The sequence below is a fragment of the Sander lucioperca genome, chromosome 11 (assembly GCF_008315115.2).
Source record: "Sander lucioperca isolate FBNREF2018 chromosome 11, SLUC_FBN_1.2, whole genome shotgun sequence".
Classification (NCBI taxonomy): domain Eukaryota; kingdom Metazoa; phylum Chordata; class Actinopteri; order Perciformes; family Percidae; genus Sander; species Sander lucioperca.
This window is the reverse complement of record NC_050183.1, coordinates 21052613-21071765: the sequence shown is the minus strand read 5'-3', so window position 1 is coordinate 21071765 and position 19153 is coordinate 21052613. Positions and strand designations below refer to the sequence as shown.

The 19153-nt window shown below is 41.2% G+C and overlaps 1 protein-coding gene across 1 annotated transcript in view; it reads right to left on the bottom strand.

Annotated features, from left to right (window-relative positions):
- Positions 1–19153, bottom strand: part of LOC116039115 (collagen alpha-1(XXIV) chain) — a 96280-nt gene that overhangs the window by 66826 nt on the left and 10301 nt on the right. Inside the window, exons 3-5 of the mRNA XM_031283896.2 lie at positions 12056–13434; positions 8833–8886; positions 5539–5592 (exon numbers count right to left, since the gene is read on the bottom strand). Coding sequence (XP_031139756.1) covers positions 5539–5592; positions 8833–8886; positions 12056–13434 — 1487 coding nt within the window. The remainder of the gene's footprint in view (positions 1–5538; positions 5593–8832; positions 8887–12055; positions 13435–19153) is intronic.

Below are 19153 nucleotides of genomic sequence, written 5' to 3'. Positions count from 1 at the left end.
CAGGTGGCCTCATATTTCATAATAATCAATCAGACACCCTCAGCAACCCTTAACTTGTCCAGGCAAGGTCAGAGGTGAGAGAGAAAAAGTCCATCTATCTCCCTATGCTGTTTGACTAATCAAGGACGGAAAGAGAACATTCCTCTCTTCATGTGTGTGGGGTGAGGTAGACAAAGAGATCATCATTTATGAAAAGTACTTTCATATATTTGTCTCGTCAGTGCCTGAAATGGGGCAGTACTCACCAATACTAAGTACCCGCACTTTTGATTTTTGTCCACGAGTACCCTTACTTTTAATTTATATTAACAGTATTTTAAATAGACTGATATTCATACCAAAATGCTATATATCATGATTTAATGGGTGAAAACCAAGCAATTCTACAAACCCCAATTACAATGAAGTTGGGACGTTGTGTAAAAAGTAAATAAAAACAGAATACAAAGATTTGCAAATTTTCAACCTATATTCAATTGAATACACTACAAAGACAAGATATTTAATGTTCAAACTGATAAACTTTAATGTTTTTTTGCAAATATTCACTCATTTTGAATTGGATGTCTACACGTTCCAAAAAAAAGTGGAAAAGTGTGCTGTGGTCTGACGAGTCCACATTTGAAATTGTTTTTGGAAATCATGGACGTCATGTCCTCCGGGCCAAAGAGGAAAAGGACCATCCAGATTGTTATCAGCGCAAAGTTCAAAAGCCAGCATCTGTGATGTATGGGGGTGTGTTAGTGCTCATGGCATGGGTAACTTGCACATCTGTGAAGGCACCATTAATGCTGAAAGGTACATACAGGATTTGGAGCAACATATGCTGCCATCCAAGGAATGTCTTTTTCAGGGACGCCCCTGCTTATTTCAGCAAGTATCATGCACACCAGAGAATGGACCCACAATGCACGACTCAGGCGAGTAAAATGCAATGGTTTATTAGCAAGCTAATAAAACACAGGCAACAGTGTGCCGTAAACGGCGGACAAAAAGGAAATCTGGGAAAACGGACAATGGTCAAAATCCAAGGGAAAACAGGAACTCAGGAATACAGGACACAGGGAAAAACGCTTGAAGGCTGAACACATGGAAGCAGACGATCTCGCACTGGGGTAAGGGGAAGACTGAAATTAAATACACAAGACAGGGGAGACAATGAGACACAGGTGCAACACATAAGGACGGGGACATGTAATAACACAGGCGGGAAAGTAGAAGACAGGAAGTAAAACAAGACAACACATGGGGGGAACAGAGAAACTACAACATAAAACAGGAAAAAACTACAACAAAAAACCACAATCGTGACAGCAAGACAATGCCAAGCCACATTCTGCAGGTGTTACAACAGCGTGGCTTCGTAGTAAAAGAGTGCGGGTACTAAACTGGCCTGCCTGCAGTCCAGACCTGTCTCCCATTGAAAATGTGTGGGGCACCCAGATAGCTCTGTTGGTAGAGCGAGCGCTCATATATAGAGGTTTACTCCTCGACGCAGCAGACCCGGGTTCGGCTCCAACCTGTGGCCCTTTGCTGCATGTCATACCCCCTCTCTCTCTCCTTTCATGTCTTCAGCTGTCCGGTCAAAAATAAGGATTGAAAATGCCCCAAAAAAATTTTTTTAAATAAAAAGTAAAGAAAATGTGTGGCCAGTATGAAGTGCAAAATAGGACAACGGAGACCCCGGACTGTTGAACTGCAACTGAAGTTGTACATCAAGCAAAAATGGTAAAGAATTCCACCTGCAAAGTTCCCAAACTCTTATAGAGTGTTGTTAAAAGGAAAGGTGATGTAACACAGTGGTAAACATGCCCCTGTCCCAGCTTTTTTGGAACGTGTTGCAGGCATCAAATTCAAGATGAGTGAATATTTGCAAAAAAAATTAAAGTTTATCAGTTTGAACATTAAATATCTTGTCTTTGTAGTGAATTCAATTGAATATAGGTTGAAAAGCATTTGGAAATCATTGTATTCTGTTTTTATTTACATTTTACACAACGTCCCAACTTCATTGGAATTGGGGTTTGTATGTAAAATCAGAAATTTAGCACCCCCATATAGCGAATGGAATGATCCTTTGTTTTATAACCACATTTTCAGACACTGTGATGATCAGGCTCCTTAGAATGAATCGTCGAATAGTTGAGTATTCAGGGTCACCCGTACAAGATATACGTATGAATATAAATATATCCAAGTCACATGCAATGATCATGTCATGCAACTGCTGACTTAGGGTACTGGCACCTTTTTTGGTCCAATCCAGGCACTGTGTCCCGTTTTTAGCTATGCAGTATATGAACCAACTACAATTCCACGTGAATAGCTATCTACTTACAAGCGGAAAGTTTCACATCGAAAGTCAAACGAGGGGAGGGTGGACCATCCACTTTGTTTCTGCTCCTAAAGCATGGCTGCTCCCCCGCTGACTGCATGGTGTTTGCAGCTATTCTGTGGTAGCCAGTCGGGACCACAGTCACCACAACCATCTGCATTGAGCTGCCCACATCCTTGCTCAGTTGTACCAATGTATTCTTTACATCTGGTCCAATGCTAAAAACTTACTAGAAATATAAAAATGCTTTCTTTCTTTCTTTTTCTCTTCATATGAAGTCATTGTCATGGCTAATGAAGTGGGACACGATTATGTCCTGTGGATAAAACCTGGGTTACAACGATCTAGACTATGGGGTATGTCATTCAAGCCAACAACCACCCTTTTCTCCTCCAGCCTTTCCTGCTACACTGTGACAACACACTGGCTCATTATTATCACTCTTGCCTACATCTGGCTGTGTCTAGTTTAATCCCACTTGCACACACTCTGAGCAGCAGAGATTGGCTCTTTAGGGAACAACACGTCATTCTCTGCTCTAAGTGCCATTTGATAAAAACTTTAACTACAGCGGGTCAGACTTCAGTGCACATTTTAAAGGACAATTCAGTGACCCGGTGAGATCACAACAGGGTCTTGTAAGGCATGCAACATGAGCTGCAGAGGTCTCCAGATAAGGTCTACAAACCGAGCAGCGGCAAGCCTGAGACGCATGACAAATTCAGGCAAGAGTCAGACACATTTCACGTGCATAATGTGGGTTTGGGTCATGTCTAGGCCTAAAACATGAATATAATATTAAATATATTTAAAAAATTATATACTGATTACAACAAAAGCAGGTAATTTTGTCATCGCACACACCAAATTGCTCTGCACCTGACCCCTTCGGCCCCCACCCCTTCCTCAAGTACAAAAATGTGCAGGAGAGAGAGAGCAACAGTTCCTAACTTGTCAGTTTGCATTAGCTAACTGTTTTTATTGTGTCTTTGATGGTGTTTTATACAGAATACAAATAGCAAAATATGTAGGGAGGAATTTTTAACAGTCCCCAATTTGTCAGGTTTTAGAGTTCTTTCCTTTGTGGAATTAGCGGACTATCAGGGATTTGGAAAACGTTTTGGAATAGCTTTTTATAATTTACAGTAGTTCTTCTGACATTCCAAAAGTGTTAAGTAAGTTTTGATTTACTGAGTAACTGTTTACTGGTTTATTGGTATGAATGTTTTAGAATATGCAGTGGGAGGAGCTATAATGGTTTTGTCTGTTTATGATGACTGGCCAACTAACAGTTAAAGGGGAAATACATTACCACTATCTACAGTGTCACTGTGTGTATATCTCTTTCTAGAAAATTAGAAATCTGATAACGAATCTGATGATTTGCCTGCCTAGGGGGAGATGGCTCTCAGTTACAAATGAAAAAAAACAGACAACTTAATTAGAAAGGAGTCAAATACTTGCCGTCAAGCCTGATAAAATGTCCTTTGATTTCTTGTAGTAATGACATTGCCATCTTATGCTCTTGGTTCTGTTTCTCACTGGTGATTGACAGACCAGTATGGGCAATGACAGTACACTTCCTCAGGCGGTAGAGAGAGCTCAGGCTTGTCATCCCCTTTTCTGAAATCTTAATTTTACTGTACAATAATGACTCCCAAATCCAACCAACTATGCCATCATAAACAAGGGTGCTTTCACATGTATCACCACTTCTTAGACAGGAAATTATAGGTTATGAAAGTACATGACTTTGAAGACTTTAACTTTGGGTGCAGACTGCCACAATATACAATCAACCACCTGGTTTAAAAGCCAAGTGTTCTATGTGACCGGCACTGTTTGGATTTTCTCGAATTTCATAACAAAATCCTTTGTATCAGCAGTTCAACTGGGAATTCCATTTAAGTAGACTACATATGGAGCCCCAAATCAAAATAATACATAACCATGGAATTCTTCATGTCTTTAGAAATTGTCACAATTGTGGGTTTTCTGTTGTAGATTTTTCCTGTTTTATTTTGTAGTCTCTCTGCTCTCCCATGTGCTGTCTTGTTTTACTTCCTGTCTTCTGCTTTCCCGCCTGTGTGATTACCTGTCCCCGCCCCTATGTGTTGCACCTGTGTCTCATTGTCTCCCCTGTCTTGTGTATTTAAGTTGAGTCTTTCCTTTACACCTGTGTGAGATCGTCTGTTTTCCTAGTGTGCAACCTTCAAGCGTTTTTCCTGTGTCCTGTTTTCCTGAGTTCCTGTTTCCCTGGGATTTTTGACCGTTGCCTGTTTTTTGGACGATTGCTTGTAGTTTTATTAGCATGCTAATAAAACCACTGAACTTTACTCACCTGAGTCATGCATTTGTGGGTCCATTTTCTAGTGTGCGTGATAGAAATACAGTATTGCAAAAATATGCACATAACATTACATTTTAGTATAATTTTATCAAATCTGAATTCATCATATTATAAAAGGCATACAAAGATACATTCTCTACCCAAGTCCATTAGAATTATGAAGATTTTTTACTATAATATTTAAACCAGCACCTTTACAAAAGTTCTATTCCAACAAAATTCTATAAATGATTATGTGCCATGTATGTCTGCAAATAGTGATTTGTCAGTTTTGTCTTAATAATCATCCTTTCCAAGGTTAGGTATCCTTCGATTATTGTTGTGGTTATCTTAGTTTTCTTAGCCTTATCCATTAGTACACAGTATGGTTGGGTAACCCATCTAAGGCGAATGGGCATTTCCCAACTAATAAAAACTAATCTGTTGGTTTTCTTTGCTTTACTTGTAGCTTGATTAAGCATATTATCAAGTTTGCATATTATTGAGAATTGTGACATCATTTTTTGACCGAGCATAGACACTGAACTACGACAAAGTAGTCTCAGACAATTAAATGAGGCATAGCAACAGTTCAGGCAGAGCACTGCAGCCACACTTGTATTGGCTCATCAGCATAAGCTGTTTGCAATATGCTTTACAATGATATAATGTTTACTCTTTGTATCGTTGATTTACCAAAGATTAAATGTTGATGTATGAGTTCATTATCAGAATCCTTGTCAATGCAAAGATTCATACTTCATACATACTCAAACAGCAGAGCCTTTTTTCCGCCAAATCTAACTGTATTACCAATTGCTACAAATGGTTGTTGGCTGTTTATGTCTCCCTGCCATAGGAGAAGGCCACTCACCTTGGGCCCGGGTGGTCCAGGCTGTCCTGAGCTTCCGTGTGGACCGGTGGGACCCTAGATCAGATGCAGACAAAGAGAGAAAGAGCAAAATTAAGTTACTGTGCATTGCTGACAACAGCTTAGTATTTAAGGTTAGAAAGTCATAAAACAGCTAAATTCCCAGCAGCAATATAAACTAAAGAGAGATATAATGAAGGTAACCTTGTAAAAGAAAAATAATGTCACTAGAATCAGTGAATTCTATAGTTCTATTGCGAACCTCGCTCGATATCTCACAATAGGAAGCACATTCTGGCGTGACCAATCACGGAAGCTCCACTACCACCACGTCTGTCAGAGAAAAGACCAATCACCTGAATTCCTTGAACATCACAGGTATGCAATGAATGCACAACCACACATGCAAACGTATGCCTAAAACTAGATGTTCGCACACACACACACACACACACACACACACACACACACACACACACACACACACACACACACACACACACACACACACACACACACACACACACACACAAACTATAAATACACTGCATTCCTGCACATCTGTAACCCTGCTGCTTGCAGACCTTGCTTTCTCGGCACTACAGCCAAGAGCCTGGAAGACGGCTCTCCCTCTATCTTTCTTATTTTCTCACTGTCAGTTTTAATGTCATTAATCTGAGCATGGCTTCTATAAGAGCATGTTGCACATGCATAGAAAATGTAAAGAAAAAGAAAGTGAACTCAAGTCATTATTTGGTTGGTAAAGTGTGATGAAGAGAGTCTTAAATGTTAACTTAGGAAACAATTTTCTTAGGCATGCCTCACAGACAAACTTAACCAACTTCTGTGGGCATTACTGTGATGTGATATGTATTGGGCCAGCAATTACTCAACAGTAAAAAAAGGTTGCAAAACAGCAATACAAAAATGTCCTTCATAAAATACTTGATTACTGTATTAATCACCAACTGAATACTTAAACTGTCTTCCACTTCAGAGATTGTTTAGAATAAAAGAACCTCTGAAGCAAATGTGTCTGTTTCCATGACAAATGCCCACACCAAATGGTATACCCTGGTTCAAAGTCACAGTCTGATAATGTTCACAATTAGAGGCAGCAAAATAAGTCTGCTGCTCTGCTGAGACAGCAGAGACATAACCACAGTATCACACTGCCCTCAGCTTCCCACCACATAATGATTCCAAGCCTCCCTCTGTCTCCACTTTATGACTTAGCCTATGGGGTTAAGAGTATGTTCTGTATCAGCTATGTGCTTTCCAAGCCTTTTACTAGGACACATGTTTTACTGTCAGCCACCTCTTTCTGTCTACCAGCCTATCTTCCTGTCTATCTGCCTTCTAGTCTGCCTGTCGTGCTTTGTGTTAAAAGAAAGCAGAAAATAAGGCCGCTTCCCGACCAACTTGAGCTCTGAGTGAAAGAACACAGCCCTATCATTCATTTGAATGGAGCCAGTCCATTGCCACAGCAGGGGTGTCAACACAGGGGGCTCCAACAAAACAATGTAGGGTCACCTGACAAAAACATTGAACCTGGGTCAACTGTTGCTGCAACGCACGTAACGTCATCTGGCAAAGCACTATGTTGGCCAGTCAAATACATGCAACGACACAATGCTGGTACATTACTTTAACACTGTTTTTCTACTGTTCACCTTGTGAATGTTGTGCCAACAGATAAAATGGTTGCTGCTGTGATAACTTTCCGGAGTTGTTAAATCCTGCCTGTGGGTATTAGAAAGAATTGTGCAGTGTTCTAGCATCTGTTAAGCCTTTAAACGCTTCGATCTGTTACTCCAACTTCCTGGATCATCTTTCATTGTCTCACTGGTACCTTAAGCACCAACCAATACAACCCCCTTTGGCTGTTTTTGCTCTGAATGCCCACTATCAGAGGAAAAGAAGCTAAAGGGAAAATGCTACATCTGTATGTTACTTTGACCAGACTATTTACTCCTACAACCACCAACACACACACACACACACACACACACACACACACACACACACACACACACACACACACACAGAAACAACCCCTCTCACATCTACATGTACTAACCACCTTTTCCCATGTTAATGAGCAATGATTTGCCACTGATCGTTATTTGGACACTTGAGAGTCATTGCCTGATGTGGTTCAAAAGCAGGTGATCAAAACTGTCAATATAATCTAGCATTAGGTAATGTAATTGTATTGCATGTTGTCCACTGCAACACTGACACACTGTAGATATTTACATTGCCTGAGTTAAATTAGCCAGAAGATGTTGCTGAGCAGGGTAGAACTTCTACAAAGACCAAAAGTGAACTATTTATACCCATTCCCTCAAACACATACCACATCCATTTAGTAAAATGTGTCTTGTTCTGTTTAAAGATGCCTCCAGGGCCTGTGGAATGATTGCAGCATTGCATTATGACAGCCTTGGAAGTTGCATAGAGTGTAGTCTCAAGATTAGAGTGGAAATGCAGCCTGTGCCGCCGAAGCTGCTGCTAATGGCAGCTGGAACAGTTTGGTCACTCAACCTTATTGCCCCAAAGGTGCGGACAAGTAAATAATGTCGCCTGCATCCTCAAAGCAAACTATCAAATAGGCATGAGCCTTTACAAAGTAAGGCTTGTTCCTGAGATTAATCACGGCAACCACAAACAAGTCTATCAGTGCCTCTTTTCCTGTGATGGTAAATACAGGCAAAACACATGTGTCTGCTAACTGCCATAAAAAAGATGAAAAGAAAAAAAGTATTCAGTGAATGTGTGAACCCTAACCCTAGTGCTGTTGATAAGCAAATTCAGTGCCTTAAAGGCCAATAAACCTGACCTTAAACTCTTGATAGTGACTCAGTGATCAAACCACAATACTTTCTGTGCTATGGTGGCCCCTGAAGAGTGGCTAGCATCTCAAAAGATGATAATGTAAATCTAAAAAAAAACAGCACTTTTTGTACACAACTCTCTGTTCTTCTTGTTTGTTTTCCCTTTATGACCTTCTATAAGATATTTATGTTCATATTATCTCAGATCAGTCTACCAACTAAAATTCTCAGTACAGATGTACACACCATATAAAGGAGTTTTCTACTGCATGCAAATAGATAAAAGACACCTATCTGTTCGTTAAAAAAAAATCCTCTATTTTGAAGTCAACTTCTTCTTAATGATATGTCACTATCCCATAAAGTGCGATGGTCAGAATGCTCCTCCTCCTAATCAATAGGTAACACATACTTAACAGCATGCTGCCTGTATACCATCACCTTTGCGCAGGTTACTCACCCGAGGACCTCTTTTTCCTGGAGGACCAGGTAAACCAGCAGGACCAGGAGGACCCTAAATCAGAGAGACAGAGGGACAGAGAGATAAAGAGGGGAATGTTGTAGAGAGAGGGGGAGAGAGAGACAGAGAGAGAGAGAGAGAGAGAGAGAGAGAGAGAGAGAGAGAGAGAGAGAGAGAGAGAGGGAGAGAGGAAGTGAAGGGGAAAAAAAGAAAGATAGAGTATGTTAATGGCAAGCGATAACATGCAGTTCACTGTCCAGGCCTCCACAATGATGAGTATGTGCTATATTTATGTAAGAGCTATGAAGTTCAAAGACAGGAGTGTTTTAAACTAAAAGCTCTATTAGGAATCTCTGAGCAGAAGGGTCGAGTTACATTCTCGAGTTGAGACTGACACCACCAGCCTTTGGTCAGCCTGTGGGATTAACATAACCCATGGAAAAACATAGCATGAAAAATAGGGAACAACTGCATGTCATGTTCTGATAGATGTAACATGAAAAGCAAAAATCACAAATCAAAGAGTTAAACTCATGCTGAACTGCACCAGGTCCAATGTTTCTTTTAGTGTTTTGCTAGATTTTTTTCTTTTCTTTATAATTTTGAAAGATATATAGTTTTGAAATCTGAACCACACTATCTGAGAATTTCGTAAATATTTGATTCTATTAGGGGCCAATTACCAATAATATTTAATTACCAAACAGCCCGTATTACTGCCATCCAATAGAGAACAGCCTGTAAAACTTTTCCTTGTATGTTGAACGTTACTAGATGGCTTTAAAGTGGCTGATTGCCAAAGTCTAGTCGGGAGAAATAACCAAAAAAAAAGTTAAGTTTAGATATACTTGGAACCACTTGGTGGAAGTCATTAGCTAGTACGCTGAATTGATTTGAGTTGTAAATTGAGTGCGAAAGATTCACATTATCTCACATATCACAGTATTGTGATATTGTGTTTTCATATTGATGAAGGGTGTGAGACAAATTTCTCATTATTATATCATAATTAGTTGCAGGTTCCAAATGTTTGAAGACCATAGGATATCAACATGTAAATACTACCTTCGAAGAAGAAGAAGGTTTTTGTATTGGATACTCCATGCGTAACTCATGCTGCTTATTAATTAAAATTGCTGCCAGTATGTTTTGTCTGACTAAAAGCTTCTTATAAATGCACTGGCATGTCAAACTGATCTGCAGTGGAAACAGATATATTTGTTACTGATTGGCTTGGTCTCCTCCAAAGGTTATGACAAGAAACAAACAAAGCAAACAGACGGATCATTGAAGATTCTCAAAGAACAGTCAGCTGAGTTCACTGAAATATGTTATTATTGCGAAAGACTATTTAGAATAAACACAATTAAATAAAAGTTGCTCTAAGAAATAGCTAGGTCAAATCACTTTATTTGTAGTACATTTTCGGTCAAGAGAAAAATCATTCACTTGAAAGGAAAGATTTTTTTGAAGATTACACACTTGGACAGCAATTTCCATTACTGGACAACATTAAGAAGTCAGCAGGAAATCCCCTTCTGGTCAAGGAGGCTATTTATTCTTCAGGCTGTTCTGATGCTCCCCAATGCCATCTCCCCTAAACAAGCAGTCCCACTATAAAGGTAAAATATTCACACTTATAGATGAAAACAGACATTGTACTATTTTATTTACTATTCTGAATTGTTGCTATAGCAAGCAATTATAATGGGATGCTCTGGAGCATCCTTATCCCCTGTCAGAGCAGTAGATGGGCACAGAGGGAGACATGAATAAAGAAACAGCTGTTTGTTCCTCTACACTCCCACACAAAGACACATGGAAATAGTGAGAACACCACCGCCTTCGCCACAACAACAAGGCCTAAAGAAACTGAGACCATCATGCAGTAAAATCCAAATCTTTCCCAATGGAGTTAATTCAAGAAGTCAAATTTCTGTAAAGTTGAACGGTAGAATGAATTATATTTTGAACTTGTTGCGTTATGTGACATTACCTTGAGCTGATTGTTACCCAACCTGCGGTCAAAAAGCAAGCCACTCACCACTTCCACTCACCTTTGGAAGTATTCATATTTACCTGGAAGCATTGTTATAATCACATATAGTCAAACCTGATCCAAATAGGTCCTATTGATAATTTCACAAACAAACAAAATAAAAAAGAGCCCCTGGGTTGGGGTTTCTTACACAGGCTGCGCTAGTGAAAAAATGCAGGTTTGTCCGGCAAAAACGGTTTAACCAGGCTCACGTTTTTCCCCTGCACATTCCGCTGTACTTGTCTAGTTATCTGACTGCAAAACTTTACTTCGCCTGAGGATGTAAACCTATTTGTTTTCCAAGTTTCAACTAAGATGCAATGACACAGAGTGAGCCACTGAACTTCAGCTGACCCAGCATTCAAAACATGCCTGCATCAAAGTGGTCAGCATAGTCAAAGCATACAAAATGAAAATGTATCAATAATTTTGCCAAATTGTAAATCACTGGAAAAGGGCCTGTAGCTTAGACTGTATCATGCTCATAATACTGCAGTGCAGTGTACTCGGGCTCTGAGACGTGAAGATAAGATGCAACCACTCAGTGCTGGCAAAGCTGTGTCCCACCTTAATACCTGCAGGCACTCTTTAGGTTAGCTATGGAAAATTGTAGATGAGTCCAGACATCTTACATCATTTCATACACTCCTAAGTTTAAACAGACCATATAGAGTGTCCCCACACACCTCATTCATGGAAACATACGCAATTCCTGTAAATCTGAGCTATAAAAGCATGCACAGTGGCAAAGCTATCCTGACAGCCAGCTTACATCATGATACTGGATGGACAGCTAATTTGTCTTGCCAGGTATACCTCCAACCCTCAGATGAGTTATCCTCTCTGACATAAGAGCAAAAGTGGCTGGCAATATTTCAGCAAGGGAATGGCGTGTTATTTTAACAACTTGTAGATACATGAAAAAAGAGCAGTGCTTGGATATGATATCACCTCTAAAATCACTACCTGCCAAAATATTTTTTATTATACAGTATATCCTGGGTGTATGTAACAAAGCCAAATTTGACACAGCATTTTAAGTGTGATGGCCATAAATTACCTTTGATTGTATTGATATTTCCCACTTGAGCATGTACAGCAATGCACTGACTTGTGTAGACTCTTTGGATACTGTTCCATAAACAGTCATAGCGCTACTTGTCATTCATAAATTCAGGCACTTACCGGAGCACCTCGCTCTCCTTTGGGGCCACGTAAACCATCTTCATAGTCATAGAAATAGTCTGGATCCTCATATCCATAATCATATCCTCCCATGTCTACATCATCATAGCTGCCATCCAGGTCATGCTGTTCTGAGGTGTCCACCTGATTCTCCCGGTACAAAGTGGTGCCGTTGGCTCTCAGATGAGTCTCCAGGGGCTGATGAGTCTTTTGAGGCGCAGAGTGAGAGTCCCTGGAGCTGGCGATGGAATTGTTCCTGAGTCCTTCCTTCACTCGACTTTGCCTGACTAGGGAAACCAGGCCTGGGGTGGCATTTGGAGTCTGTAGGATCCCGGAGCTGCTGTCTTCCTCTGTGCTGTTTTCAGAGTGATCAGTGTCCCCCTGGGGGCTACTCGCTTTTGCCAACACATTTTTGGTAGTGGTGATAGTTGTGCTATGGGCGAGATCCAGAACTGCTCGTCCACTCAAGGTAGCTAAGGTGGGGCTGTCAGGCTGAAGCGAGGATGTGGTGGAGTGGGCAAGGGGATCTAATTTGGAAAGGTGGCTCTGATCCCCCAGATGAGGTTGTGCTGATGGGCTCAGTGTTGAATACTGTGTGACCAAACTACCTGGGGACACATTGGAAGCTGCTGTGGCTTTTAAGGGGTTATGATGGGTAGCTGCTACTCCAACAAGGGACTTTGTCAAGGGGTTAGAAGGAGGGTCATTTGCCTCAATATCCAAACCAGGGTGTGGCAAAGGCAATCGGTAAGTGTCGGCCAGCCGGCACTGTGTTTTAAGGTAGTTGCAGTAGTGCGCGGCAGCTTGGGCTGAGGGATAGATATCTAGTTGGCAGACTCGACCATTAAAAGGTGCCGCTTTGGAGTTCATCCTCCCCAGAGTGAAGAGTCCCCCAGAATCCCCCAGTGTCTGAGGTCTCCCCAGGGTCTGCTCCCTCTGCTGCACCGCCCCACAATCCGCATAGAAGGACACTGAGCGTGCACGAACACCAACAGCAAAAGGGTGCTGGCGCCCATCCTGCCAGTTGTAGGGGAAGTAGATGGAGGCTTTCTCGGCAGTGTAAACCACCACTCTGCGTGGCAGCAGCTGAATGCCAAAACGCAGCCTGTCCCTGCTGTCTTTGACACTAAAAAGAAAAGCATTGTTTGCTCGCCAGGAGCTTAGGCTAACCACAACAGAGAACTCCTCGCCAATCTCAGGCGGGAACAGACTGCCTGCTGGAGCTTCATAGAGGGAGTTTGAGTTGAGTAATACCCCATATCCAGAAAGAGGGAGATTCAAAGGTGAGGGAACAGTGGTGTGTGCAGTCGAAGGTAAGCTTGTCCTCTCGTCTGCACTGCTTTGAGCTGTAAGCCCCAGTCGATACAGGATATCCACTCCTGAAGGACAGAGAAGACAATAGTAAGGTTAACATGCCGAGACTGGATCACAAAGCAGGTAGACTATTTGGTTAAATAGTTTCTAAAATAAATACATAAACAGGTCCTGGACTTTTCTTAAAAAAGTATTTTACCCCTGGAAAGAGGGTCTTTTCATAAAACTGGGCTCTCTATGCAGTAGAATGGCAGAAACTGAGCACCAAAAAAGTACACCCCATATATCTGTAGATAATACTGCAATTCTCACTGTTGACTGATTGGTGCTGGTTTAATAAGTGTCAAAATGTTTTATTCCTCTTCCATGGCTCCTAATTGTAACTCAACAAAGATACTCCATTGCAACAAATGTGGGAGATTACATAATCTGTGGTTGTTCAAGACAAATGACTGAGAAAAAAAGTCACTGGTCAGTCTCCCCATGATGCTGGTGACCCCTTCCCAGTTTTTCTCTTGGAGTAAGTACCAGAAAAGCAGCTGTGGCCCAGACGAGTGGAGGGGACTATAGAAGGATGGGGCCTAACTAAGATACAGGAAGCCAGTCCACACTTTTTGAATCAATCTGCCACCAGAGATTCATGAGAGCAGTTTTCCTCCAAATGGTCCTGTCATTCTTTTCCCATGCCCATAGGTAATTCTTCAAATAAGTTATGTTAAGTCTGCTGACAGTGAGGCACAGCCAGGCCAAAGCACTTAAACATTGTTTGGAGACAGAGGATATTCTGTGCAGTTTTGGCTATGACTAAGAGCAATACATATAACTACGCTGGAGGGCAATGTGTCACATGTGTCACATATGTCAGTATTGAGCAGTGATAGAAATAAAATAAAAATGACACTATTAATATGAGAAATGGAAACAAGGGTATCTGACACATATTGTAATTGTAAATGTGAACTGGATGACACACAGGTCGGTCATTTTAGAAGCCAATCTGGCCTGTGTGTCTGTATGTGTTTGCATGTGCGAGAGAAAAAGAGGGGGAGATTGTGAGAGCTTTTGTGTGCACGTGTGCGTGAGTGCATCTAAGTGTTTTGGTGGGGAGATCTCAGGGGCTGTTTGAGGTATTTTCATTGCTAATCCAGATACACTAACTTCCTTTGAAGCAACTCCTCTGTATTTGGGGAGCCAACTTTAAAAGAAGGGTTAGTTGACTTGTTATTACTGAGGGGGAACTGAATGCACTAACTCAACCAGTGATCTGCATCCCCAGAGCAAAGCTTTTAACGGCATCATTGTCTTCTATCATTTATTTTACTTGTTAAAAAAGTACTTGAAAGGCTGCCTTCAGTGTTACACTGCTAACAACCGTTAAGACTGCAGGCACTTAAACAAAAAAAAAAACACATCAAAGCTACAACAAGCCTATTTCAGATGAGTTGCACATGTACAAACTTTGGACCTTTCACCTTTGTCAGGAGAATAAATCAAACTACCAATAACTTCTGAAATTCTGAAATGTCGACAGCAGAAATGTTTGAACAAGCTACCAGATGGTGACATTGTATAAGGAACGGCTGTATAAGAAAGCAGCTGGAATTAAAGCATATTATTAGACAAATAAAACATATCTTAAGGTTGTCAACGTTTTAAAGAAAAACTAGTAGCCATCTTGTTGTGTAACATAGGTTTAAAAAGGCTGATAAGGACCCAATGTCATCAAACTAGCCATACATGTCTTAAATCTTCAGCTGAGAGTACTGTTACAGTAAATACTGTTGATGCAGATATTTACCTTATTTCATGAATTGGCCAGACGCCTGATTAACATTCAATACTGTTACTTTGTCACTATCAAATGCAATGTATTACTCTAAGCTAGAATAATCCAATCTAAAAAAAGTTTAGTCAACTTATACTTAAAGGTGCACTATGAGTTCAGAATCAGAATCAGAAAAGGTTTTATTGCCAAGTACGTTTTTTACGCATACAAGGAATTTGTCTTGGTGTTGTTGGTGCATGTCACACATTCTCTAAATATAAGAAGGATCAGAAGAATATAAACAATATAAGTATACATATATACACACAGTATGTAATAACTAAAAAATAAAAATAAGAATAAGATAAATAAAATAAGTTAAAAGGAAAGGTACAGCAGTGTAAGTATAGTGGCGTGTAGAGCCAGAGGTGTAGTGTGGAGAGAGTCAGGGTGGGTTCCGGGCCTTGTTGAAAAGGCTAGTGGTGACTGTTCATGTGGCGTGTGGTTTTGGTCCTGATGGACCTCAGCCTCCTGCCAAAGGGGAGTGACTCAAAGAGTTTGTGGCCGAGGTAGGAGGGGTCAGCCACAATCTTTCCAGCTCGCTTCAGAGTCCTGATGGCATACAGGTCCTGGAGCGGCGGCAGATTGCAGCCAATCACCTTCTCTGCAGACCGAATGACACGCTGCAGTTTACCCTTGTCCTTGGCAGTGCTAGCAGCGAACCAGATGGTGATGGAGGATGTGAGGATGGACTCAATGATGGCTGTGTAGAAGTGCACCATCATTGTCTTTGTCAGGTTGAATTTCTTCAGCTGCCGCAGGAAGTACATCCTCTGTTGTGCTCTCTTGACGAGGGAGCTGATGTTCAGCTCCTACTTGAGGTCCTGGGAGATGGTAGTTCCCAGGAAGCGGAAAGACTCCACAGTGTCAATTGTGGAGCCACAGAGGGTGATGGGGGCAGGTGAGGCTGAGTTCTTCCTGAAGTCCACAACCATCTCCACTGTCTTTAGAGCGTTGAGCTCTTGGTTGTTTTGCTTGCACCAGAGGTCAGGGCGACGGGTCTGAAGTCATTAAGACCTGTGGTCCTTGGCTTCTTGGGAACAGGGATGATGGTAGAGGACTTGAAGCAGGCTGGCACGTGGCATGTATTCAGTGAGGTGTTGAAAATGTCTGTGAACACTGGAGACAGCTGATCTGCGCAGTGCTTCAAGCTGGATGGGGAGACAGCATCCGGTCCAGCGGCTTTTCGGGGGTTCTGTCTCCTGAAGAGTTTGTTGACGTCTTTCTCATTGATGGAAAGAGTCATTACTGAGGTGTGAAGGGGGGTGGAGGTGGAAGGGGGGGGGGACCTTTAAGGTGTGCATAGGTGGAGGGGCCTGAGCCTGCTGAGTTGGGGGAGGTGGAGGTTCAGCAACTGCATGGCCTATTTCTCGCTTAAAATGTTTTCAGAAACATGTTTCGGTGAACTATTTTAGTTCAATATGAGATCGTATTCTGAACAAGCCGCCATGACAGTCTGTCTTTGAATATCCGGAGAAACAAGACCCACGTGACGCGTTCGTCCAATCAGCTGCTGGTTTTCAGTTTTGGGCGACAATACAGATTAGCGCCGCCTGCTGTTATAGAGACGTATTACGTCTCGTCTCTTCGGTGTGTTCTGAGGCATTTTTTTGACCAACTCGGGAGACTGATCAGCCCAACTGCCTTTTCTGCCGATGGTTGGCCATCTGACCAAGACTTTGAGGGGTTGAGGCCGAGACAAGATCAAGACCAGACCAAACAACTGAAACTTACAAAACTAGCTAATATGTATAACTAATATTTGCTAAATCCCTTTGGGTGGCGGGGAACGGGGGTTAACAGTAACACATTTCAAACTAGAAATGAGTCAAGTTATTGGTTGTATTTGAAGCAGGAAGTTTTACATCCAATCACAGTAATGATGTTAACACATAAATCAGACGATACACACGCAATTTAGTGATATCCCGGAAGTTGTGGTCTTGACTGGTATTGAAATAAAATCCCGAGTCCTTTTCATCCGAGACCGAGACAAGACTGATTAAAAATGTGGTCTATTCCGAGACAAGACCGGTCTCGAGTACTACAACACTGGTACACCATTAGACACTTAAAGTAAAACCAACACCAACACTCTAGGTTTATTTAAAACCTTTTCAAACCATATTGGATAACTAAAAATGCAATTGTATCAAGCATAAACCAGGCTGTAATTTCTACTTCTGAAATTACCACATTTTGAAAATATCAGGTTTTCTCACAAGTAGTTGTATGTGGCCTATATTGTGTGTGTGTGTGTGTGTGTGTGTGTGTGTGTGTGTGTGTGTGTGTGTGTGTGTGTGTCTCTATAGGTATGGGTTTCTACAGTATAGATCTGAGAAAAAGAAGTTGTGGCATTTATCTGTATGACTGTTGAAGCAGGTGAAGGATAAAAGAGTAAGTGTATAGCAACTGCAGATGTTCCAATTCTCTAAATTGTATATTGGAAATCCTAGTAATGCATTTTGAAGCAAGGGTATAGTATAGTAATATAGTAGTATATGTGCCTCTAGACCACTTATGAGATAAGTACAGCTAGTAGGGGAATAAGTACTTTTTGAGGAAAAGTGGAGTCCACTTGTGTTGTTTCTGTTATAGATGTGGTAAACGTTGATTATTTTCTGTTTCAGTGCTTTGGAGGGAGGTAGGGAAAGAGAGGGAGAGACAGAAAGTGTGATAATGGAAATAAGACATAGGGTTCATCATATGGATGTTTTTTTTGCAGTGTATATATATATATATATATATATAGTTCTGCAGCCCAGGTAGGGAGACTATCTACGGATGATCTAAGCACACATTTAGATGTCCTTGACATTCTTAGCCTGAGGAAAGTCAGCCCAGATTCCAATTAACCTGTCTCATATGTGAAGCCGCTCTAGAACTCTGTGTGCATTCCTCCTCCCCTCAATATGATGGATTGAACTATCATATCGACTATAGATGTGTGGGGAGAAGACAATGCAATATGGAATAAGGGGAGGGACCCTTGAGGCAGTTCTTTTTCCTCTGTGCAAAAGGCAGTAGACAATGCACATACAGTACATGTGGAGATGTGGATGGATTCATTATGAGGTCAAGCTTAAGTTAGGTGTTTGTTTTTTTGTTTTGTTTTTTTTCAACCTTTATTTAACCAGGAAAAGTCCCATTGAGTTGCAGTTACTCTTCTCCCAGGGAGTCCTGACCAAGACTGGCGGCAAAAAGTTTCAAAATACATAAAAGACAGGACAAAGGTTACATACTACACCACAAATCTCTATACATACACTATACATACTAGAACACAAACAAGACATTACACTTAACTTAAGCTAATACAGACATTCAACTTAAAGGCCACCTACTTAAAAGCAATTACACTGTTCAGTCAGAGTTGACTTTAAAAGGTTTTTAAAAGCACTGAAAGGTGGGAGGGATTCTAGATTTAAGGTGTTTTGGAGTTCATTCCAGACATTTGGTGCATATGATGAGAAAGCTGTTTTACCAAGTTCTGTTCTTGTTGATGGAATAATTAATAGTATTTGTTTTGACGACCTTGTCCTGTTCACACACTATGTGGTATTTCTGGCAGTGGCCCAGTGATACACCACTCAAAAAAACAATAAAACCTCTCAACAAATTCACAAAGTGCAACCTGCTGATTGAAACATATCAGAGTTTTCTTTACATTCTTTTGACAGCATTGTCAGTGCCAGATTATGATGTTGCTACACTGCTTATCTATTCTGGGATAGGGGAAAAACTTGTTGGCTGGTTTGTACGTCTTTAAACCAATCACAACCGTCTTGGGCAGTGCTAAGCCCCGGATGCAGCGACAGTGCGCTTGCAAAAAAAGACAGCGGAGGAGGAGGGAAATCCAAAGTCTGTCAGGCTTTATTCCAGCCCTGTCCGTTGAGCCAGACTACATTCTGGATAATAGGTGGGATTATACTCAATCTGTCCAACGGCTATAAAGAAAC